At 47.3% G+C, this 25043-nt stretch overlaps 4 protein-coding genes across 4 annotated transcripts; 2 read left to right on the forward strand and 2 right to left on the reverse strand.

The window, feature by feature from the left end:
• Window positions 1–1752: 1752 nt before the first annotated feature.
• LHYA1_G000215 (uncharacterized protein) lies at window positions 1753–4576 on the forward strand (the record flags this gene model as incomplete). Its single annotated transcript, XM_031145209.1, has 2 exons — window positions 1753–1889; window positions 1936–4576. The coding sequence occupies 2 exons, from the start codon at window positions 1753–1755 to the stop codon at window positions 4574–4576; spliced, it is 2778 nt and encodes a 925-aa protein (XP_031009763.1).
• A 2337-nt stretch (window positions 4577–6913) lies between these two features.
• Window positions 6914–9799, reverse strand: rsc9 (Chromatin structure-remodeling complex subunit; the record flags this gene model as incomplete). Its single annotated transcript, XM_031145210.1, has 4 exons — window positions 6914–6958; window positions 7007–7877; window positions 7964–8837; window positions 8890–9799. The coding sequence occupies 4 exons, from the start codon at window positions 9797–9799 to the stop codon at window positions 6914–6916; spliced, it is 2700 nt and encodes an 899-aa protein (XP_031009766.1).
• Window positions 9800–14993: 5194 nt separating this feature from the next.
• LHYA1_G000217 (putative alpha-ketoglutarate-dependent sulfonate dioxygenase) lies at window positions 14994–16380 on the reverse strand (the record flags this gene model as incomplete). Its single annotated transcript, XM_031145211.1, has 3 exons — window positions 14994–15589; window positions 15651–16007; window positions 16125–16380. The coding sequence occupies 3 exons, from the start codon at window positions 16378–16380 to the stop codon at window positions 14994–14996; spliced, it is 1209 nt and encodes a 402-aa protein (XP_031009765.1).
• Window positions 16381–18925: 2545 nt separating this feature from the next.
• VPS11 (Vacuolar protein sorting-associated protein 11-like protein) lies at window positions 18926–22093 on the forward strand (the record flags this gene model as incomplete). Its single annotated transcript, XM_031145212.1, has 6 exons — window positions 18926–19177; window positions 19227–19346; window positions 19416–20051; window positions 20102–20335; window positions 20379–20714; window positions 20765–22093. Coding segments are annotated over 6 exons (2907 nt in total), but the record flags the coding sequence as incomplete, so codon positions are not given.
• Between the last annotated feature and the right edge of the window lie 2950 nt (window positions 22094–25043).

Below are 25043 nucleotides of genomic sequence, written 5' to 3' on the forward strand. Positions count from 1 at the left end.
CATCACGAGGATGAAATGACGATGTGTCGGCGTCTTCCATCGACCCTGAGACATGGCTTAGGGGAGAAAGTTGATGCGGCTGATCGAGATCACACCGAAGTGACTATGCCTTTGGCTGCTGCCGTGGCAAGGTCTTGTGAGCTGACTGCGCTCTATTTGAGAGCGCGTTTCTGGTGGTTGGCGAGGGTAGATACAACGTCCTCAGTGCGAGACTGGTAGGATTAAGAAGGGCACGGGACGTCTTCACTGAAAGGTACCGAGCGAATCTCATCCCAGGTGACACAAGAAGAGAGATTCCAAATGAGTGCGAGAAACTCCGGAGCATGTCAATATGTCATATCCTCATAACACCGAGGTGCATTGAAGGACTATCCTTGGTGTATAGCTTCTGTTTGAAGGCCAAAATGAAGGCTCGCTACAAATGCAATGCAAATGATTCAGACGAGTGCAATCAAAGCCAAATCACAACCAGGAGGAAGTGGAAGCATACACCAAGGACGGTCTGTTTGTAGACTTTCCAGAAAGGAGATATCGTGCTCAGTTCCTGAATCCCAAAAGGGACCCAATCATATTGTCATCGAGAGGTAACAGAGAGCGCTTTGGTCGATTCGAGACAGCTTGATGAAGATCCCAAAGACTGCTCCTCGAAGGAGAGCCTGTACCCTTCCCGCATTATATCCCCTCCCCATATCATCCATTATAGCATCGGCCAAGACGATCTGTAATGATCAGAGTATAATGCCCAGCCGAAGACCCTGACGGCACCTTCACTGAAGATTTTACCCAACTGACCGTGGGGGAAATCTGTTTTACTGTCTCTCGACATCTGGACTATCCCTCCAACTTTTCAACCTCCATGCTCTGTAGAAGACGCTCAGCCTCTCGACGTTGCAATCAGCACTCGGCAGTCGGAGACCTAGTCGTTTGGACGAATAACTGTGACCGCAAAGCTAGAACCAACAATTACTTAGGGTTAAGTTCTGACCACGATACTTCCTTGCGGAGAATGTAAATCAGAGAACTGTTGGGAAGGTGAAATGCTTGGTTTGCGAGTGCTCCTTAGAAAAAGAGCGAGAGAAGCGTTGCCGTCGCGTGTTGACAGGACATCTGGTGTCATCCGAAGGGGCGCGTCTCGCGTTTGGGTCTGCAATTGAGAGATTCGAAGCTGATGCCGGTTGAAGGACAATTATAGGTAGTGATGTAAGAGGCAAGACTTAGGAATGAAGTTTGGAACATTGCAATCGACATTCGAGAAGCATGGCTGGAAGAGGTTGAAAGAGAAGAGAAGATGCCACACGCGCCGTGTAGATGTGCCACCTTAGCGTAGCTGACTAAGGAATCACCAGAGCATGTGACCATCACAAATCAGGTGATACGGCTCATCAGAAAATATCGAGCTTATGTAAACCAGTCACTTCATATATTGTCACTTATATATCATCTTGGAAAGGAGAGACCTGGTCCTCTATTTGTATCTGCTTGGGCCGAGTAAAGACCGAAACTACCCATCTTAGTAGCATGGCAAGGACGCTTGTTCAGTCTGCTGTTTGAGACTCATATCAGATGAATCCAAGATTGACTACTATACAGTTGGGTAGCAGCTCTCCCTTAGTGAATTTATATCATGATTTAGTATATATGCGTTAAAATATCGTCAACTTGGGATTACTTAGACGCGATCGACACCTAGCAAGCCTGAGACCACGTTGCGATCTTTCAACTGCGCATTCAACAAGATAATTTAGACTCAAAATGGAGGCTTCGGGGGGTAAGAACCGGCCGCCTTTGATGGACAGGATTTTGCAATCTGGAAAGGCAGCCTACGATCCTGATCTGCCGGAGGAGACAAGACGGCAAAATCAAGCACCATTCAAGACTCTCCTAGACAGGTAAGTTCAAAGACTCTCCCATCAGAGTATTGCTAACCATCTAAAGTACAAAGAGTTTAGCGCTTCTTCCGGTGTTGACTGTACTCGTACAGCCAAGTCGAACTCAGCCATGGCTACGTGCACCGCTCATATCAGCTCTTGCGCTGCTACCCCTCCGACCCCGTGGTGTTCAAAATACAATCGAGTTTGTCCTTTCTATACACCCGAGTTCTCGACTCAATGCTCCTTCTAGTAGTGGTGAGCGTTCGGGGATCTCTCATGAAGCTTTGAATGCTGCGTCACGGCTTCTCTCGTCCCCTCCAGGAGGCATGGCTCCCGACCACTGGTTTTCGGGTATTGGTCCCCAACTTATCTCTCTTCTTCAGGGAGAAGGGGAACCGGAAATGGATAAAGCTGCTGCTTTTATTATTGGATTTGGAATCCTTGGGCGGAAGCAATATGGTGCCCCCGGTATGCGATTTGATTCATTTCTAAGGCATCCGCTAATCGGTGCGTATACAGGAATGGCTGGCTGGAAAGCATTTGTGGAACCGATACTACGATCTATTGATCCAAACACTGCACCAAGATCATCTCGAGAAGCATCCCTAGAAGAACCAATAATCACTTTGGGCGCTCCTAACATGCTCGTATCATCTGAAGAGGTGGCCAAAGGCATTAAAAATTTGTCGACGCTCTTAACTTCACATCCTCATCCTTCCTTAGCCAAACGACTTCTGGGACCAATTCTTCTCCCTCTTTGGGCGATAGCCTCTTGGCACCAAAGCGATGAGACGACGAAAACAAATTTTTGCAAGCCAGCAAGACGGCTGTTGAGCACATTGGTCCAACTGTCGCCTTCGTCCAAAGATTCGAGCGAGACTGGAAAACTTACTTCCTCCATTTTGTCTACGATTTTGCAGAACCTGACATTCAGGGGCAGGTCGGACCCAAATAAACAATGTTGGGAATATGCTGTTGCGAAGGACGGCGGCATACAAATCCAAGAGTCAACTAGTTCTGTTCAGGACAGTTTACCGGTCTTGGGGGAGATCGACGGGGCAGGTGATCGGTTTATTTCCTTGCTGGAAATGCTTGCAGCCACTCCCGAATTTGACGTAGAAATCTCGAGCTTATTCATGTCTCTCTGCAGCAAGTGGTTCTCTCAAAACAGCAAATCGAAGCAGGCACCAAAGATATCCACACGGATCGAGCCAATAAACCAGGATCAAAACATCGGAACCAGACTTATTGAAGCCAAAGTTATGCAAAAGATGATGACTGCCTTTCCAGACAAACTCGTCAGCGACTCACATCAAGTGCTTGAGCTAGTTCATCAAGTGCTTGCGGCTGCTGTTTCCAGCAATGGAGATTTAAATACAGAGGATACAGTTCCAGTTGCGTTGAGCTTGTTAAACATAGTTTTGACGTCCCCAAGCTTTAAGGGCACATCCGAAACCAAAACTTTAGACGCAATTCAAATATCCTTACACACTATCAGTCGAATGGGCAATCAAGAAACATCAATAACGGCACAAAACTTGCTTTTGTTGTTGAAGTTTCGTACTTCCATCAATGAACCTGAGAATCCTACAATAAGTAAGCCGACAGATCAACAATTGGAAGATCGCAAAACATACAATCTCGCAATCTCATACCTCACGACAACCGACTCACCGCCTCCGGTCCGGGCTCAAGGTCTTGAACTCATCTCCAACTTAATCAGAGCCAGCAGCTCCATCCTCGACATTCAAGCACTTCTCGTCCTCTTCTCATCCCTCCTTCAAGATAGCGAGGAGTATATCTACCTAAGGGTCATACAATCATTTATTCAGCTATCGCACAGACACCCCAAAGCAGTCATGAAAGATCTTATTGACCGCTACGTCGATCCGAGCGAAGACTCCGAGTTGGATCAACGCCTACGGCTCGGAGAAGCATTACTCCAAGTCATCCAAGAAAACCCCGCAGCTTTCTCGAGCGAAGCGGCTAGATCAGTATGTGAGGGCTTAATATTTGTTGCCAGTCGCCGAGGCTACAGACCGAAAACCGAACAAGAACAACACAAACGAAACAAGCTGAAGCGGAAGAAAATTCAAGAAGCAGAAGAAGTATGGGACGGCCCGGTTCCGCAGCTTGACGAAGTCCTCGAGACAGAATCACACGAGGACGATGAAATACTGTCACAAATTACTTCAGGCTGGGAGAGCAAGCGAGGATCAGAAGACGCCCGAGTCCGGGCTTCTGCAATATCCATTCTCGGCTCGGCAATAGAGGCAAATATTGCGGGTATAGGATCACGCTTGTTGTCTACAGCGGTAGACTTAAGCATTCACATCCTTACTCTTGAACCAGAGCCCGAGAAAGGAATTCTACGCCGCGCGGCTATTCTCCTAGTCATGCACTTTATCAAGGCATTAGATACAGCACGAGCCGAAGGGAAGAAATTGGGTTTTGGCTTTGTGGGACGGAGTCTTGAGGACGTGCAGAGAATATTGGGGTACGTGGAAGAGACAGACAACGATGGGTTGGTGAAGCAGCATGCCAGAGATGTAATTGAAGGACTGCAGGCTTGGCAGATGAACGCATTGCTTCCCGAAAGGGACGCGCCGAGTGAGCTCAGAGAACTGGCCGGGTTATCGGTCAATCCAGGACGGGGCAACGAGACTGCAGGTGGAATGAGACCTCGGATTGAAGAGATAGAGTAACAGCTAGATTCCGCATCAGTCATTCTGCAAGTTAGATCTTTATGCCAAAGACACGGTGTTGATGTGGTATCTTGACATTTTTAATTTCAGACTATTTAGAAACAACTAGGCCATGATAGGGAAATAATATGCGATCTTCAATGCTTCAAAGAAGCCCACCTTGTACGAAGTATGTCGAACATGCATTAATCACTAAAAGAGCAAACAGCCTGGGGAAATAAACCGCACTCTCCAATATGCCCGCGACTCGAAGATACCTTTTCCTATTACCATACCATCACTCCATACACTAATCAGCCCAAGATGTTTAATTAACGAGCGAACTCGTCGCGTTAGTATATATAAACTATATAAAATTTCAAAGTAGGTGGAAGCATTAGTTGCCGATGTTGGCGGGGCGCCCAACGTTACAGTAGTAGGGGCGAGGCTTTACTGCAGCTTTTCCCTGCTGGCGGATCATCGTGCAAATGAAGTAAACCGACAGAACATCTCATAGAAGACGTCTGATCTACCAAAACCCGGACGCGATCGATAAAGACACAGGGGAGAAGCCGTCGGCATTCGAAATGTGGATTGCCAGGGGTTCGTTTGGTCAAAGGTAGGTGCAACTGAAAACTAGGCCGGTAGGACTTGTTTAAATCCTACGAGTAAAGAAGGACCAAAAGCCCCTTGATATTGCAAATACTACGAGAATTGCTCAACACGCTAGATTGGGGAAGCAGTATGTGTATATCTCCGGAACGCAGCCGGTTTAGCTGTCTGTCTTCTTCCTATCAAGGTTCCGTCTTCCAGAGACCACTCACTCTACCTTATTCGCAGGCCTCAGCATAGGGGCAGAAGGAGACTCGGGGTTCTTCTTCTCAACTTGATTCACATAACCGAACTTCTCATACAGCGGTTTCCCATCTTCCGAAGCGTCGAGATAGCTTTCTAGCCCTTTACCGTCCGCAGTCGCACACCCCCACTCTAAGAGCTTTGATGCTAGTCCTCTCTTCCTATACTCAGAATGAGTTGCCAGCACCTCGAGAACTATCAACATGTGAGCACATTCCTTCCCAATTACGGACAGGCTAGTAAGTCCTTACAAAAATGTTTCCGATCTCCCATAGTAGCACAATGCTGCTGTTCCATAGCTTTAAAAAACGCATCGACTTTCTCCTCAATCATGCCCTCGGCCATCTCGTTTCCCCACCTCGACCGCCAGTCTGACGGCCCACCCTCTTCCTCAACTACCCACTTCGACCACGACGCGATTTTCCGCTTCTCGTCAGGCTGCTCTTCAGTCATGACCATGAAAGTAGTGTGTTGCTTCTCCTCGCTCATGCTGCGAGCGAATGCGTCTGACATCCAGGCACGCACTGCCGGCGTGTCGGGAAAGAGACCCATATCAGTGCGGTAAAAGGCATCAAACCACACGTCTACTATGCCAGGGATGTCTTGCGGCACCGCGCGGGATAGTGTAAGAGCCATCGTATATGCTGAAAATCGAGGCAAAGATAGATGTTGATTCTAAAATAATAACACTAATACTTATTGTTGTCTCTAAAGAAACTGGGATATATTAGAGTGATTGAGGAAGGGCGTGAACTATGAACTAGACAAAATGGCAGCCTGGGCGTTGCATGCGCGGCACGTCTTGAGATAACCTCCCGAGAGAGGAAGGTGTTTACGAGGGTCGAAGAAAACAATGATGAAAATAATAGGCATCAAAGACTGAGAGCCTTACCTTCGGGAGCCTAAGGTACAGTATACCTAGGCAGGTACGAACACCGAAAAGATGACCCGTCCCGGAGTAAACTTTGACGCCGCGGCTGCGCTAGTTACCTACGCAAAATACGCATGGATTTCAGGGGTGGAACTGCAGAGTAAACTCAATCTAAACTTCGTAGAGCAGTGCAGGTGGCCTTCTTGACTCTGGCCTGTAAGAATCACCGAATGAATGTATGGCACTCGTGAATTTCGGTGCAAGCAATGCTTGGCTGCCTTAATCTTCAGGCGGCAAAGCTCTTTCTGGACAAAATCATGTACAAACGTAAAAGTATCTGAATGTGACGCTGTAAATGAATAGTATCACGCAATTTATAAGACGTCCGCGATCGTTGAAGTTGACAAGCGGAGGCTGAGGCTGAGGGCCTCAAAAGCCACAACCACTATAATTCGTCCGCTAAGCCCGCCAGTTCCCTACCGGATGTCATGTATCTATTGTACACACCACACATACATAGCCTTGAAATACGCCCGCTAATTCACGCCTCGGAAATGCCGTTTTATTCCGTACGCCTACGCGCCATTTCACAGATTCCATTGCTCAGTTACGCGAATTACACATCCCTTCGTTCAAGCGTCGTTCATTGCGTTGATCAAGTCCGTGATGTATGGAGTCTGATTTACAATTAGCCCAAATTCACCAATGAAGATGTGTGCACTTACTAAAGCCTTGTTGTGCGCCATGGTTTCATACAGCCGCGGCGAAACAGGTTTGAACAAACGATCAACCCAAGACACAGCACCTGGAAGCTTCATAGCTTTCTCCTCCGCCTGAGTCTTCGATAAATTACGAGCTAAGTTGCGCAGAACCAAGACAGCGCTGAGAGGGACTCCCGCAGCCTCGTGACGCTCATCCACAGCTGTAAAATGAAGCATGAACGCTTGCTTTGGTGGCGAGATGATGTATGAAGGCTTCAATTTCTTCGCTGGAGGCGGGCCAAGGTATTCAGAGTCCTTGTTTGCGGCAGGAACTCGTCGTGGCGGCAGGTGGACTTTGATGTGCGTTGCAAGTTGCAGCAATTTGGTGGCAGGTTTCCCCTTGAAACGACGACAATGTTCCCACTCACAGGTATATTGACCTACCTGTGAGTTATCAAACTTTCCGTCTTCCAACTCAGGAGCACCTACATGATCTCGAAGAATGTGTCGATACATCTCTTCTGGACTCATGAAGAATTTGTTACAGGGTCCTTGATCACCTGGAGAAGCACCACTTTTCCAATAGCACTTGCTGTACGGTTCTCCTTTAAGATCAACGGGAACGCTCCGCATTCTGATACCCTTAATAATGAATTTCTGGATTGGTCCTGGTTGAACTTGTGCGGCTGCCTTTTCAGCAAATGTCGTGCTGACGTTTTTGATAAATTCAGCAGCTGGCAAAAGTTGTCGTCCAGTTTCCACAACTGTAGGTGCAAAGCAAGCTTGATACTCTTGCCAAAGGGCAATCTGAGTGATAGCCTCATCCCGGTCCTCTTCAAAAAGACAGCGGAGCCACTGTGAACTACGTTCAGGTTCCTCTAACTTAAGAAGCTGGCTAAGAAGCTCTTTAGGAAGGGTCACAGGTTTTGGAGGGGGGGTATCTTTTGTTCAAATCCTCGAAGCCATTCTCTCTCTGCATACTTCGCACCATGAGCCAAGAGGCGGGTGAGCTGGTTGACAAGAGGTTCGATAAGTGAATTCGTGGTGAGGAAATCAACATTAGCAACGACGGCCGTGTACTGATATAGAATATCCAAGCAAGCATGGAGAAGCTCGTCATCGTTGAGCAACGTCCAATCTAAAATATTCTGGATGCATGCACTGGGTATTCCCTTCAGGGTATTGTTTTCCTCGAGAGTCATGGATATCCTACTGATGGCTCGCAAACATGTAAGAATTGCACCTCGATCCTCGGACTGGAGCTGTGCCAGGAGCGAAATGTAGAGCGGATCGGTTTCCTCGAAGTGAAGGTACTTTGTGAGCTGCTCTGCTATATCAAGTGCGTAATGCTTCAACTCTGTGAGGCAATCGAGTTTTGGGAGGTTAAGCGCAATAGTCAAGAAGTCTCGTAATGGAGACATCTCAGAAACATACAAAGCATTTTCCTCTAGCATGACCATGTTTCTTAGTGTCAGGCCGGCTTCATTAACCTGTAGAAGCACATCGCTAAACTCGGCTGGCTGAATATTATCATCGACGGCTAGCTTAGGAAGTTTTGAAATCCTCTGCAAGATGTCTGGGGTGCCGTCAATACCATTGAGGGTGTCAGGGGTAGCTGATAGTTCGTCTTCTGTGTATGCGATTCGCCATTTGACTTTATACAGCAAAGAGCTGACCTCCAAGACCTTCTCGATAAGCGCCTCCGCTAGGCCCGGGAAAGACTCAAACTTGTATTTGTCTCCTCGTTCCATGGATATCTTGACAAGATGGTGCAATGCGTATTCCTGCTCTGATGGAATTCCAGATTTCAGAGCACACAAACAGCGGACGTAGATATTGGGGCCATCGAAACCAGCTACACGTCAAAATTAGCAATCAATTATCAACAAGAAAAGCAAGTGGCTTACATCCGGGGAGCATTACACCTCTGTTTAAAGGTGCGGGAGTTCTCGCATATGCTGCCATTAGAGCCGTGTCTCTATAGGCTTTTTGCCGCCTAGAGAACTCTACGGCGTTATTGCCAGGAGTAATTACTGGCCGGAGAGTGAGGGGCATTTGTGGGCGAGGTTCGTATCTCTCCACGGCTTGAGACTGGTGCTCACTTAATGAAGGCGTATAGGATGAAGAAGCACCCACACGAGGCAATTGGTGCTGATTGTGATGCTGTGGGGTAGATGTATGAGAGGTCGTCGCTACATGTCTGGTTTGTCGCGACGATGAGTGGACTTCTGGTTGAAATAGGACTCGCTGTGGGGGTGCTTGTCGCAAGCCTCTCGTTACTCTCCCACCGGAGCCAGGTGTCTCCTCACTTCCGTTCCTCTCTCTTGAAGGCGTACCATCGTCTCCCGAAGCCTCTGAATCATGATGACCCAGATTGCCTGTTTCCCGTCGCGCTGGCTTATAGTTGTCAACAGTTCGGGAGAGCAGGGCTCCGCCTTTAGCTGTCAGATCTTCGAGAATCTCTCTTGGAGGTGGATCCTTCTTATGTATCTCAGCTATCTCGAATGCGGCAAGGTTCTTGTAGTAAACCGTCTTGAGACCGAAGGCCAGAGCAGGAAGGTTGTTGGCAGGTAAATTCCAATCCTGGCCCAACTTCCTCCAGGCCAACTTCTCGTCGCTGATCTTGTCATATCCTCCGCGCCCTACAACGACATTGAACAGATCCAAAAGGTTGATAAACTTGCTGCCGACTCTGGGCTCGCGCTGCAACTCTGTTCCTCTCTTCTCGTGGAATGCGGCAAGTTTGTCCATAAACGCAGCATATTCGGAGGACTGGGGAAGCGTTGGGGGCGACGGCTCTTGTCTTGGAGGAGCCATATTTATGGTTGTGCTGCAGTTGTTGTCATGCGCCGCCGCTCAGTTGCTGGTAATCTTGTTCAGTACTGGATGCGACGCGCATTCAATACTGTCGGTCGCGACAGCTTTGCAGATTGTGGATGACTAAGCATAATAGCGGATCGGCACGGCACAACATTTATCCTGCTGTTGAGGAGCTTGAGCTTGAGCTTTGACTCGAACTCGCTCGACCCTTTCATTGAAATACCCTCCGTATATCCGCTACATCACTCACTCACTCCATCATCAACGTCAAATGGTCCTATCCATGAACCAAGGCCATTGATGCTGATACTGTTGCTATACCAGTACTATACCAAGCATTGAATCACACACTAACAATCCAGTCATCTGCGCTACACTTTTCTTCACTTCCCTTCCCCTTTCTTCATAGTGTTTATTTACTTTACTTCTCCCCTCACCTATCCCATCCCATTATGTCTCAACTATTCTCGCAAGTACTAGACCCCATTTACGCTTCCATTTCTATTGCGAAGTTCTCTCATAACACATCTCCCTACGGAACTCGCAACTTCGTCTGGACTCATGTTGGCAACAGGAATGACCTTGACTTGATAATTCGAAGAACGAGGGTCGTCGACGAGCATGCCAACTTCAATGAACGCCTTGTGATGAAGATCCATGCTGGCGCAGAGTTGTTGGTACTGCGCTCATTTGCCATTTTACGAATGCAAGAGCTGACAGACGGGTCAGGAAATGCAAGATCTCGGTCAGCTAGTCCAATTCTGCCAGGATTTTAACCCGTCTACTTCCGCGGGGCCTCAAGTTCAGCTGGTAGTAAAGAGTCCTTTCATGGCTATGAGCTACCCACGAGCTCCCAATATGGTATGTGCATCCAGAGTACAAGCTTGCCATAGCGTGTCTTAGCTGTGAGCCTTTATCTGAACATCCTTCTTTAAGGTCCGACGACTTCAAGTGAAGTTCCACAACAACTCCGACTTCGAGAAGGCCTTGAGCATCATGCAAGAAGTTGGACTTTCCGTTACAGATAGCGTGCCTCCTGTCCGACCACCAGTTTTCCAAATTCCGTCGCCAGCGCCATCAACCTCAAGTGCCGATGCTGCCTTCTTCATGTCCAGACCAGCATCCGCGAATCTGCCCTTAACTCCTACCATCTCGGGAACGTTAGTATCATCAGCTAAAAAGTCCGAATTCAAGATTCCCATTCGGCCAGACTCGTCATGTTCAAACACCCAAAAACCACATGGCTCTTTGTCTTATTGCGCTCCTTCGGTTCCTCGGGCGGTTTCTATCTCGTCTGCTTTCCCGGTGGTCAAACACACTGCTCCTGCTGTGTATGACTTTCAGGTTGAGAAAGAGGTACGTAATATATCCAAAATACCTTGCATTCTATGAGCTCATCTTTCTTTAGTCACAAAGTCAACAAATCTCGCTTTCAAACTCTCGCCAAAGTCTCTACGAAAGGTTTCCATCCTCGCTGTCATCCCAGGGAGATGGATTTCTATCAAGCATAGGGCCCATACCCGCAATGGAGTCTCGGCTTTCTTCGGAAAAAGGGCTGCAATGGAATACTAGGGGGCTTTCAGAGAGTGCTGCAAATACAGCTGATACTTTCAATCAGAGCCGTATTCCTCGGAACAATCCTGCCCGGCCAGCGTCTACCCCAAACGATCATAATACAAACAAAATGTTTCCATTCAAGTACGATTCGCTGTCGCTTCCAAAACCCCAATCAAAAGCACGAGCTGCGTCTATTTCTATTCTGCCTCCCTTGCCAAAACCAACACTAGTCGCCAGAACGCTTTCAACGATTAATGCACGAGAAATATCTACCGAGAAAAGTCCCGCCCCAACGCAGAATCCTGCGAAGAGGCGTGTTGCAGAGCGGAAGTCCTCAAATGTCACATCTGGGCTAGATGAAATTGGTTCACATGAAGAACGGCAACATGAGAATTTGGTGAAGCAGCCCATCGTCTTCGAACAGCCCGCCGAGCCAGAGGATGAGCCTTCGCCGCTAGCTGCGAAGAGTGCTGCTGCCACATCTCGACCATCATCCGCTATGAATGGCCTTCCATCCAAAATTACCAACACCAAGAAACGTGCAGCGGCTCCCATTCGCCTACCTTCAGCTACAAAACGCCCAAAAATGGTTAGTCACAGCACCCAGACCCAGACACTCTCTGGTCGCGATCACACAATTGCCAAAAAAGCCATCCCGGTCGACGTATCTACTAATGTACCAACCAACTTGCCTGCTCTTGTTGCCGATATACCATCGCCACCCGAAAGCTATCTAGAGGCCGTTGATAACTTCGTTGCCAAGCAAAAAGCGCGACCTGCTCCAAAGGAACTCTGGGAAGCCCCCGGGTACGCAGAAGCTGACGAAGAACAGCGGCTGTCCTTACTTAACAGTTTTATCTGTGAGAATCTGGAGAATGCCGATTTCCTACAACTTTGCCAAGACACTGAGAAATCGTGGAGGAGAATCGGACTTGGGATGTGATTCAGCTAAATAGCATGTATTGATGATATGAGATGGACTGTATTGCTTGGCCACATTATCAAAATATCTGTCTTTGCGACTGGAGGACTTTTTGCATGTTAGCGATGGCGCTTGGCTGGATGTTTGCTTTCCAAAACAACTTAGAACCCATTTTGCACCCCTTCCTTCCTCCTGTATGCTTTGAACTGTGGTATCTCTAATGTTCTCTATCCTCGTTGGTACATTGAAATGATGCAAACCTTCCAAACCAATAGCCACGTGGGTTACTCAAATCTCCGTTGGCTTTTGGTAGGGCTTCAAGTATGTGTCAGTAGTGCCAACTAATAAAAGCCCCATCATTTATTATAATGCGTCGCTCCTTCCAAAGCCAAAACCGCTTCGTGGGTTGGTCGCGCTGCCCCTTTTAGTCACGTGAATCACCCCTTACTTAACAAGTTTCCAATTTTTCCAAATTAAAACGGATATATTTACAATTGCCATAGAATCAGCGCTGTATACTACGATGAGGTGTAGTGCCTTGTCATCCTTTTGTTTGCACAGGGAGGTCTACAAGTACATGTGATTGGCTCTCCATAGTTTTACGGTTTTATGGCCGCAAATAGAAAAATCGATTTTTATTATTTATTGTTGCACATCGCAGGAAAGGTCGAGACCGGAGCTCAAAGTTTAGAACCGTTGAAAGCCAACAAAAAAAGGTTGCTTCTTGGCTTGTTTCATTTCGATGGAATGGCCCAGACCAGCTGTAAGAACCAAGTATTATTAAGTTTGGGAAGCGAATTGATTTGACACTAGTCTTGAGAGATATTCTGTATGAGTTCTGTCGCATGTCGTACTCACTCGCTGCTTTTTCGAAAAATGTCTCTGTCCCAAAAGCCCGTATTCCAAGACAATATATCCCTGAGCAAGCACTTGGTATATTTTTCACCCCTTGGCCTGTTACTTCATTTGTGGCATATTTTCAAGGAACTAGGCTGCCAGAAGCGAGGCCTAATTTATTGCAATCCAACAGAGATATCCAGAACACCCACGTACTATCAAGGCTCTTCCATTGCTACGCCAGTTTTATAAGACTCGAACGTTTCAAGGCTTTCATGATAATTTTGTTGCAAGTCGCAAGTCGCAAGAAGGGGACGGATCATGCTGTGATACTATGTCTAGGTCAACCATCTTATCCGGGTCCTAACTTTGGAACTTTTGCTAGTATGGGTATAGATTTGAGGCGCTAAAGGTTGTTAAGGTTGGGGAAGGAGTCCTGTTGCAAATCGCTCAAGAGCCGAGACCACAGACTACCTACGTACCGAGTCTTTTATATTATATAGTTATAATTTTAGCGAAGCAGAAAGAGCCTTGTTTAGATTTGTTGCAAATCGCAAAATAGGCGAGAACTCGATAGATTCTCCAAAGTTTGGGAAGCTTGAAAAAGTTTGCTCTTATGACAGCAGGACCAACGGCTAAGTCTGTTTGGGGACGTAGTTATACACCGCGCTAATCCGGCAGCTGTTCTCGGATTTCTTGCCGACAGTATGCGGTAATTCTTGAGTATATATCGAGAGGCTTAAGGAAGCAGCTTCCTGGATGTTATGCTACTAGCTAAAGATACTATTAATTTGCGGGGCGTCAAGTATGCTTGGGAATGATATGAAAGGTGTGTTATTCCAGATAATGGGTGCTTGTGGTGATTTTGAACCGTTGGGCCAGCGCTACACACTGTATTTTCAACGGTTGATTCAGAATGAATCATCCAGTATACTCAGATAATACTTTATATCAAATATTCTTTCTATATTCTGCAAGTCGCGTGCATTTCGAGACGTAATCGTTGGTGTTCTCTAAGCGAGGGCTTCTTCGTTGCGAGTGCAGGACAACAAAAAGACAAACAAAACATATCATCTACTTCCCCCCTCTCCTCTCAACCCAGGATTCCTAGTCCAGATACCTGCAACTACTCTACGCACATTATATCATCCTGCAGCTTTAACGAGGATCACTCTTTCCTTTCTAATCAATAAAGCATGTAACTGTAAGCGAAAAAGGGGGGCATGCGAGAAGCTGCTGCGGCCTGCGGGTTGCAATTGACTCTTTTCGGGCATGCCATACTTGCTTTGTTCGGCCTCGGTCTCGGCATTCCCCAGTTTCCCACCGGCACTGCAGCAGTGGCATGAGGAGGGTAGATTTGGAAGGGTTTATTACGTTGCAGATTAGAACTTATCATGCAAGAGCTTCCTTTCAGTGGATACCCCTTTTGAAGCTAAGCTGACCCGGTCGGTCATATTTCCGGGACAGAATGTCAAGGGGCCCTATCTCAAACCTTTGAATAGACAAATAGTGTTTAATACAGCCTCTTTTTATTTATGAATACACTTAAATGATGCAAATCGAACTTATAAAAGTGCAAAGTAGGAATTCGAGTCAGATTAGGTACACCATTTGAATTCACAGAGCACAAATCGTAAGCATATTCAGAAATCCAATGTATGTATTGGTACCTAGCTCAAACGCTAGATAATTGACAAATCATGCACCCACTTATGAATCAAGCGGAATAATCATTATCATCGCATTATCATCAGTCATGATCCGTAGCCTGCAACCGAAAGAACCCCCACCCCCAAAAAAGAAAACAAACCACCAAATTAGCCGCCCAAATTCCGACAAAACGCAAAAGATGGAAGGGCGATTTAATGGTGTTGTTTAGAAGACGGTGAAACCCTCACCAGGCTCCAAGTACTCCTCGCCCTCGGCCTCACGCTTCGACTTGGAAGCTGGGTCAAAGTATGGGCGCTCGCCGATGCCGACGCAGCGTTGGCCGGTACGGAGACCATTGTTGTCGTAGTCATAGGTAGCAGCGTGGTAGGTGGAGCGGTTGTCCCAGATAGCTGTTTTGAAGATTAATGTTTGTTCAATTTCAAAAGAAAAGGAATTCAATTTACCAAGATCATTCTGGTTGTCCCACTTGAAGCGGACTTGGAGATCATGGTTCTCAGTGATCATACGGAGGAACTCGTTGAGAAGGTGGGAGGACTCGTTCTCAGTCAATCCGTTGATATGCTGAACGTGGTGGCCGACAGCGAAGACAGTCTTCCAGCCTGTAACGGGATTGGTGCGGACAACTGGGTGCTCGGTCGAGAGCTCGTCACCAACATTCAGTGGGGAGCCACGAGGCTCGGTGTAGAGCTTGAATTTCTGGTCCTTAGCAGCTTGGGTGAATAGAGGTTGGGCATATGTGGCGGTAAGGCTATCAAGGAACTTCTGGTAGGCAGGGGAGAATCGGTCGTAGACCTCATATCCTGGTGGAGAGTTTTAGCAATGATAGTTACAGAGGATTGTTAGCTCCGGGGTTCGTCTTACCAGAGGCCCAAAGGGTGTCACCACCAAGAGTGGGAATATCAGTGAGCTTCAAGATAGCATAATCAGATGGAGCAGGCTCAAAGGTGATGTCAGAGTGCCATCCCTTCTTGAGAGACTGTTTCTTCTTGTGTTGCTCGGTCTTGCGGTCACAGAAGATCTTAGTAGCGAGATCGTTACTAATGACGGAGATTTCATCATCCTTGTTGCACTGGAAGGACTTGTTGGAGATGGGATGAATGTGCATGGTTGAATCAGCAGGTTTGCCGGTCAGCTCACCAAGCTTCTGGCATAGCTTCTTCTGGAGGTTATTGGTGAGCTCATCTTGAGCGCGGAAGAAGACAACGCCACGTTGCGAGACTGAAAGTTTGTTAGATCAACATGTGAAAAAGAGATCACAAAAGCGATACAAATCAAGTAGGAGAGTTGAAAACTGGTGCTGTCTGTGGTCGAACTTGAGAGAATGAAGGTAATTACCAGTGACAGCAAGATCACGAATGAGCTCATCCGCATTAGGAGCCTCAAGCCACTGAGCAAGGTTGGCCTTTGGAAATTCTTTGCCAATGACTGGAGTGACATCAAAGGACTCAAACTTATCAAGAGCTCCAGTGAGCTGGATGGGAGTCTTGGTAAGCTTGGCAGGAGCAGTCTGCTGAGAGACAAACTCCTGGGCCTTGATCTTTAATTCATTGAGACGGGTGGTGGGGTAGACATCAACTGCTGAAGGAGCCATGATGAGTTGATTGCTTGTGCTAGGGTGGTAAAGGTATTAAGTATGTGAGTGTCTTTGTATGACGATTAGTGCTTGCTTCTGGTTGTTGAAGACAAAGATCGATCTTGATGTTGATAACTGAGAAGGAAGGGGGATAAAGGACTTGTTTATATAGACCGTCGAGGGTCGTAGCTCCCAGCTCCAAGGACGACGCTAGCTGATTAATCTTGGGAAGTCCTATGTTATGTGAATGCAGAGGTGAATACAGAAGTAAATTCAAGCAACCCGGTGTGAACCCGGTAAGGAACGTTAATGGGGTTGATCTCAGGCTGTGAATTGAATAATGAGATAGCATGTTTCCGGTCCAATCCCAGGGTACTCTATGATTTCATGTTGTGATAAAGTGGAGGACCAATCATACAAGGTTGGGAGATCTACCCGTAAGGGCACGACTCTGTATTCACCATGGTGGAGAGCTCCAAATATGGGGGTAAGACAGGAACGGTAATTTCAACCTAATACTGAATTGATCGGCTGGCTCTCTTGCGGTTGAACCCGAGAGTCTGGAAATTCCAACCAGACCTAGTGTTATTGCATGTCTCTTGGAAAGAGTTCCCCTCTATGCATTCACATGGAGAGGGGCAACGCTACATTGCTGCATTGTGCAGATAGAATGAGGCCACAACACTTTGCCACGTAGCCTTTTATCTCCTATTATCAGGACCGAATAAATGAATGGACCCGGAATCTTTCAAAGCCCTTAAATGCCGGATAAGGAGATATCCTCGCTTCTCAGCGTTGCTGATAAACCCGCTTGGATTTGGAATGGAAATGATGCAGGTGACCATCCTGAAATTGGCATTATCTGGGAGCAAAAGAGCATACTACCGAGCAGCTGGACATATGATTACTGAAGTAAGTAATAACTGCCAGTCTTGAGAGTGATATTCCCGATCATCACACCCATCAAGGCCACTGCACATGAGTTGCAGTCTATAGCCGGACTACAGTATATGACGTTTGGCGCCGAAATAGGAGGTAGTCTGATATTACCTGCAGCAATCTACTTGAGGCAAGCCGTAAGAAGAAGCTGTCTCTGTGAGGACTTTCTCGGGTCGACATTTCTGCAGCGGGAGGTACCCGGTACCCCGCCAGAAAAGACCCATGTCACTACGTTCGACATCCAATGAGATGGGAGTTGAGAACATAAGCTTACCTAGACACTCATCGGGAAGACGTCTGGAATGCGGGGTGGGCCGGACAAGTTTCGGATGTTACTTGTGGCCTTAGGACTAGTATTTTGGATATACGAGTAGATAGACAGGTAAAAGACGAAGACTGGTTTCATTCTCTTGATAGCATAACCTGGAATAGACCCAAGGAGTTGTGCCTCGCAGTATAACACGGCATATTGGCGCATCATTTGGGACCATATGTAAGGGTTCCATGGCTTTGAGAAGAGCCGCGTGGGAGGTTGTTGAGTGGTGTACCTTTTCCCCAATACCACACACCTCACCACACCACACCCAAGCCCCTGCTGCACCATGGCCCAGCTTTCGGGATGGGCGAGGCAGTCGTCTGAAATTGTTCAATGTTTGCCAGTTCCCTTGTACAGCAGCATGTGTTTTCATGCTTCCCAATCCTACATGGCGGGACGGCGGATCCATACGTGCCGTCACCAGTAGGCACTAGAAGGAATCCAGGGTAAGAAGCAAAGGGCATCGGATATGGTAGGAAGGAGAGCTGTAGATGCGATTCGATGTTACCTTATCTAGGTACAGGACGCCATGATGGGAGGATATGAGCTCAGATCTGTTTGGAGATAGCAGCCTTGGCCGCTGGGCTGGGCTGGCTACCGACCATAGATAACCCGTCCAATCCCTCAAAGCTCAAGGTAGGAGGGGGGAGGGGGAAGCACGGAAGCATGGGTGTTTTGGTAACCTATGGAGTAGGTATCTACCCCTCTCCCTCTCTTGCCCCTCCTTTTCGTACTTTGGCTCAGTGATTCGTGCTATGCCACGGCTTACGTGCTAGGCGGGGGGTAGTTACAGTGGAGTACCTCCGTATTGCGAAAGGTCTAAGGTAGTGAGGTGTGGTGGGGGTGTAAATTTGGCCTGGGTCGGGTCGTAGTGGTGGTAGTGTAGCATACCTTATGCATACTATCTATCGAGCATACCTATCCGCAGGTATGGTGAAGTGTTCCAGTATTGGAAGTGAGCGTCGTTGGCGGAAGCCAAGGCGCTAACCCTTTCCGCCTCCGCGTGCATTCGCGATCCCTGTCCCGCTGCCAACTGCACTGCTACTCGAGTATCAACAGCATCGCATCCCAGTAGTACCTACGTACCTATCGTTTATGGAAAGAGAAGGCTAGAGAAATCGAAACTCGTGCGGCTATCGGGCATATTCATATTGCACTCCATCCAAATCTGCTGCAGGCCATGAAATTCGCCTCGGAAGACCATGGCATTAACTTCGGTGAGCTGCACCTCGCACGCGTCCAGACCTTCCATATCCCTCTTCCCCTACCAGAGCTGCAGCCAGCTAACCCAGGTATATACATGTATAGTGGAAAACGTTTGATTTCTTCGAGGTCGGCCAGGTCAATCCCCCCGACGATGAGAGCAGATCCTTCTTCGAAAGCAACGAGATCAGCTGTGTATGCTCCGGATCCGACAGTCTCTTTCTGGGCAGCTACGATGGCGTTGTCCGGATCCTCTCCCCGGCCTTTAAAATCGTGCGGACGTTTCAAGCATACGATACTGGCTCAATCACGCATATGAAGCAGGTGGAGGGTACTTCGTTATTGGTGACAATATCGGTATGTAACTCTCTTGGGATGTTCCAACTTCGCCTCTGATATCTAATAGGAAGACCTTCCAAGCGAACCTGTATTGAAAGTATGGGCCTTGGACAAGCCGGTAAAGAAGACCGGGCTTCCAACATGCCAGTCTACCCTGAATATACAAAATGGCCGAAAACCGTTTCCGGTATGTCGTCGGGTTATTGCTTGGGTTTTATACCCGCTAATGTGGTCCTGCCACTAACAACTCAAATAGGTATCTGCCTTTACAGCCCTTGACGATCTATCGCAAGTCGCAGTTGGCTTTGGCAATGGTTCAGTCACAGTCGTAAGGGGAGATCTAGTACACGATAGAGGCGCCAAACAGAGGACTGTCCATGAGTCAGAAGATCCTGTCACTGGGGTCGAGCTTCGGGAGGAGTCCAAGTTGACAACTTTGTACATCGCGACGACGGCCCGTATCCTGAAGCTTGTGATATCAGGACGGGGCGCTGGACAGCCGGCCCGAAATGTGGAAGAGTCGGGGTGTGCCGTTGGGTGCATGACCGTTGACAAGAGAAACGGTGATATCGTTGTGGTACGAGATGATGCTATCTATTACTATGGAGTCGATGGGCGAGGCCCGTGCTATGCATACGATGGCCCAAAGAGCTTGGTCACAATATACGAAGACTATGTTGCTCTCGTCTCCCCGCCAGCGACCACCACTACCAAATCGAGCACTCTCCGCAGATTTGGTGGTACCCAAGCCGATGAAATCTTCAATACTTCAACATTTACCTTGCTAGATACTGATCTAAAGTTTGTGGCACATTCTGAATCATTAGTCTCTCAGGTCAAGGTGATGTTCATGATTTGGGGTGATCTCTTCACTCTTACGCAAGATGGCAAGGTAAGATGCTCTACTAAATTCAAATGGATGGTTGTTTATTGTGTGATTAGATATATCGCTATCATGAGAAGCCGTTACAACAAAAACTTGAAATATTGTACCAGAGAAACCTCTTCGTACACGCAATCGGCCTAGCGCAGAAGGCTGGGATGGACTCAGTTCAACAGAATGTCATTTTTCGAAAATATGGAGACTACTCATACCAAAAGGGCGACTATGATGCTGCAATGCAACAATATCTGAAGGCTATCGACAATACTGAGCCTTCTCAGGTTATTCGCAAGGTAAGACCGCCATGCATATAATAGCATACACTAACGTAATCAGTTTCTTGATACTCAAAGGATACATAATCTAATTGAGTATTTGGAGGAACTCCATGAACATCATAAAGCCACTGCGGATCATACCACGTTACTCTTGAATTGCTACGCCAAGTTGAAGGATATTGATAAGCTGGAAAAGTTTATCAAATCACCCGGCGATCTAAAATTCGACTTAGACACCGCAATTTCAATGTGCAGACAAGGTGGCTACTATGAACAAGCGGCATACCTCGCTACTAAGCATGGTGAACATGAGTTAGTAGTCGACATATTAATCGAAGATTCGAAGAGCTATGCAGAAGCGCTTCAATACATTTGGCATCTAGAACCTGAAGCCGTAAGTTGCCCTTTACCCCGAACCTATCATCTATCTCTGACCACGAAAAGATGTATCCTAACTTGATGAAATACGCGAGAGTTCTCTTGGAGCATTGTTCGAAAGAAACGACTCAAATTTTTATTGACTACTTCACCGGTCGGTACCAACCCAAAACGGATGCCATTGAAGTGGAAAAAGCCGTTCAGCAGCCAGGTTATGCGGCTGGAGCGGTAAATGCGGTACAAAATTTGAAAGACCTCCTTCCATTACCTTACATGAACGCCTCCGCCGTCGAATCCCCAGCTGCCCAGGGGAATATTGCTACTACGGTCAGTGACAACCAAGTCGTCGGAACCGCAGATCCTTTATCGGCTCTTCAATATACATCGCCACAGCCAAGGACTGTGTTCTCCTCCTTTGTTGATCATCCGGATGAATTTATAGTCTTCTTGGAAGCTTGTATCAAAGAGGAGGACCTCAAGGAGCGCGATAAAATCGATCTCTACACGACTTTATTTGAAATGTATCTTCACAAGTCCAACGAAAAGAAAGGCGACAACAGAGAAGAGTGGGAGGCCAAAGCCAAAAAGCTGATTGAAGGGAAGGATATTCCAATCGATACTTCCAACGTTCTTCTGCTGTCCCATCTATCCAATTTCCGGGATGGCACTACTCTTGTTCGCGAGCAAGCCGGGCTTCGATTTGATATCTTCCGTTCTTATACTTCAGCCAAAGACACTCGTGGCGCCATCAAAGCACTTCGAAGATACGGCCCAGAAGAACCACAGCTCTATCCAGCTGCTCTGTCTTACTTCACGTCGGACCCACGTATCCTTGAGGAAGCTGGTGATGAGCTTGATGTTGTGCTGAAGAAAATTAACAATGATCGCCTCATGGCACCATTGCAAGTTATCCAAACTTTGAGCACGAATGCTGTAGCGACGATGGGAATGATTAAAACCTACCTCCAGCAGACCATCGAACGTGAGCGGAAGGAGATCGCTTCCAATCGACAGCTGATCGATTCATATCGCAATGAGACTCATGATAAGCGGCAAGAAATTACCGACCTCGCAACAAAACCCCAAACGTACAACAACACACGCTGTTCTTTCTGCTCCCTGCCATTGAATCTGCCTACTGTGCATTTTCTCTGCAAGCACAGCTTTCATCAGCACTGCATCAACGTGCAGCTCGATGAAGATGGAAATGTAGAGGGCGAGTGTCCTAAGTGTCGAAATCAAACCGATACTATTCGCGCCGTTAGAAGAGCCCAGGAAGAGAGCACTGATAAACATGACATGTTTCTGGACGCATTAGCGCGGAGTGATGACAGATTTGGTACCATCAGCCAATTTTTTGGAAGTGGAGTTATGGCAGTCCCGGTTGTGGACTAGGACGAAACATCACATAATGATATTCTGTTGTACATCACACTCTGAAGCTGAACTAGCGTGTCAGCGAATGTACCCATCGACGAAGATCTAGCGTACCTACCCAGGTCAGTACCTTAGCCGCGCGGGTGCCTGGGTAGCTCGAACTTCTTTCACAACCAAATTTCAATTTTCTGTTGCATTTCGGACTTTTGAGCCACTGCCGTAATCGGTTTCGTCAATCTCGCAGCAACAACCCTTTGGTTTCATTGTCTGTTATCGGTCCAGAACTCAGATATAGTTGAAATAGGTTCTGGCTTATACTTGGGTGACAGGGCAGGGCTTCTACCGGTTCCCAAGCTATGCAGGGACGAAAATGACCCTACCCTCCCAAAACTTGCATAGTGTAAGCAATCAGTTCGCTAAAACTTCCTGTCTGTCATAACTTTAAAATGACCTCCTTTTCCTGTACAAAGGGAACATGCAACTTACCCTTGTGGTAGTCACACATGTATCTGCAGTAGCAGTACCTTACTTAGTCTTGGCGCCACCGGGCCCAATCAGGCTTCATGTCTCATTTACTAGGCAAAATCGAGTGTCCTTGTCTATTAGCCACGTGTGAAAGTTTAGTTCTTGTCACTTGCCCAAGATACATCTAAAGACACTTTGCCGCATCCTAAAAGTATATGCGGGCGGACTTCTATTCTACACTAATATGAATGCCCATTGGTTTTATATACTGCCTCCGCTGTATTCTCAATTTCCATGTCAATTTGTCTTCCAAGCCATGAAAGAACGCAGAATTGCTAAGGCCGAAGGCCTTTTCCCCTTGCGCGTGATTTTGGGGGTTTAAGATTCATCGATACTTCCACCGTTCTCTTCGCCAGACTATTCTCAGTGCTCAAGTAATGCTTAGAAAATCTCTGTATATCTTTAAGCATTCTTTGGTGTAAGAACCTAATACTGAAGCTTTTCTGAAAATGACATCAAGATCAATGAATTCACTATAGCGCATCCCAACATTGGTAGCGACGGAAGGACCCTAAGCTAAGCAGTTTAGGGATCGTGACTTATGACTTGCCACAATCGAAATAATAATATTATCATATCGACTGAGTTCATTTTGCTTAAATTATGTTCCCATCATCTAATTCTGCTTTATTTCTTTCGTCTACAACTCCAGGATTACAATCAAAATCTCAACCATAAGGCCTTTTGGCCAATTCAAACACGGGAGCTTGAAATTTTTGAACACCAGAATTCGTTTTGGGTCATCTCAGAAATCAGTCGCCGAATTATTCTTGCCATGGCTCTCGACTGCACGACAGCCATGACGGCGGCCTGCGCCCAGGCCTTCGAAGAATTTCTAACAGCACCAAAACGATCTCTGGGGGCAGCTTGGTCAAGCCGGACACATACATCTTCATCTTCCGGAGGCAATGCAAATCTGGACGCTATCGAGAACATTATCCTGTCGGCAAATAATGGCGAGCACGAGGTGATGAATCGTATCCATCGTATGTTCACTGCGATTGGGCAGATTGGGGGCATATATATAGTGTTACTACTAATCGCCGCTTATGTCGTCGCGCTCGACCACCACCTGGGAAGACTAGCACATGGCCGCGTGAATAGATTGCCAACCTGGACGGTCTACATGGCCATCGAAGGCTTCCACCTTTCCCTCGCGTGCATATACGGACTGAAATTCGGAGCCACAGTTGCACTCATCGTCAACGTTGCTGCTTCCGTTATCCTGGCACACGAAGGCGTACTAAACGACAACTGCTTCCGGCAAGGACTGCTGCTTCTACTACACTTGTTCGCGCCCTTAGTGTCAGGCCTAACGTTGTGTTCGTGCTGGGGGGCGTTTACTTACTCTGAGGATAATCCTGGTGCTACGTGGAAGGATTTCATGGAGGTTGTGTTCTGGAGGACTATGGGCGAGGACGGCTTCTCTTGGCTTGCTCTTGTAGAGTTGGCTATAGGCATATTGGCGCTCTACATCTGTCTCATGGATTCGAGTACCTGGCTAGGGAGCTGGGTAGGACCCTGGGTTCATGGATGTATGGATAGAATCTGGGCTATGTTGAAGATGGGTCTCGTTTCGTGCATCGCGTTCTCCCGGGTCGTCATCAAGATGTTTCAAGCGGATACGGAGGAAGAGGTCGACCGTCTTTTTGAATGATGGGGCCCCACGATGCTTATACAGTATGCAAGAGATTGCGATCATTAAATTTCAGATCTTTATCGATTGCAGTCTAAATTTCATTCAATCAATCTTCACCAAATTTTTATCCGGAGAGAAAGCAATATTTTGTGCTTGCACGTAGTTTCCTATTACATATGTCGCTAGCCATACCAGTCCTCCGAGGAAACGTTGCCCCAGAGGCCAAAATAATAAGTACTTGAACATGATAACAGTCTATCCAGTAGATATTCGGAAATCTCCAAACAGATGACTCTTACAGACCAAATCCTATGCCCACGAACCATAAACACGTCTAGAACCTCCAGTCCAGCATACACAGCTCGTACAGAAGTCCAAGTGCTTCAACAATGTCGATGACTTCCGTGCATAGACGCTGTCTCCATTACTCCAGCCTATATGCGCCTACACATATCCCCACAACAGAGTAGAGCCATCCTTATCCTACGGCGTAGCTGTCTTGTCTCTGGTCCTGGATGTGATTGTATAGACAATCGCTTTCCCACCCCCCTCTAAAGTAACAGTCCGACCTATATATAACAGACGTATCTGCTGCTACACTCATTGGCGTAAAGGGCGTCTGTGTGGCAGTTTCCGTGGCGGTCAAGATTTGCTTCTCACTAGGACACACCGTATGCGTAATATGTGATACCGGGCACGTTTGCTTCGCGCAGGCAATGTTGAGATATGATGTTATGGGTCTCGAGTCGACTGTGCGGGTGAAAGTTAGGTTCTGGAGTCTGTGTCGATCATCGTTATGCGTTC

This window comes from Lachnellula hyalina (genome assembly GCF_007821495.1).
Source record: "Lachnellula hyalina strain CBS 185.66 chromosome Unknown contig00002, whole genome shotgun sequence".
Classification (NCBI taxonomy): domain Eukaryota; kingdom Fungi; phylum Ascomycota; class Leotiomycetes; order Helotiales; family Lachnaceae; genus Lachnellula; species Lachnellula hyalina.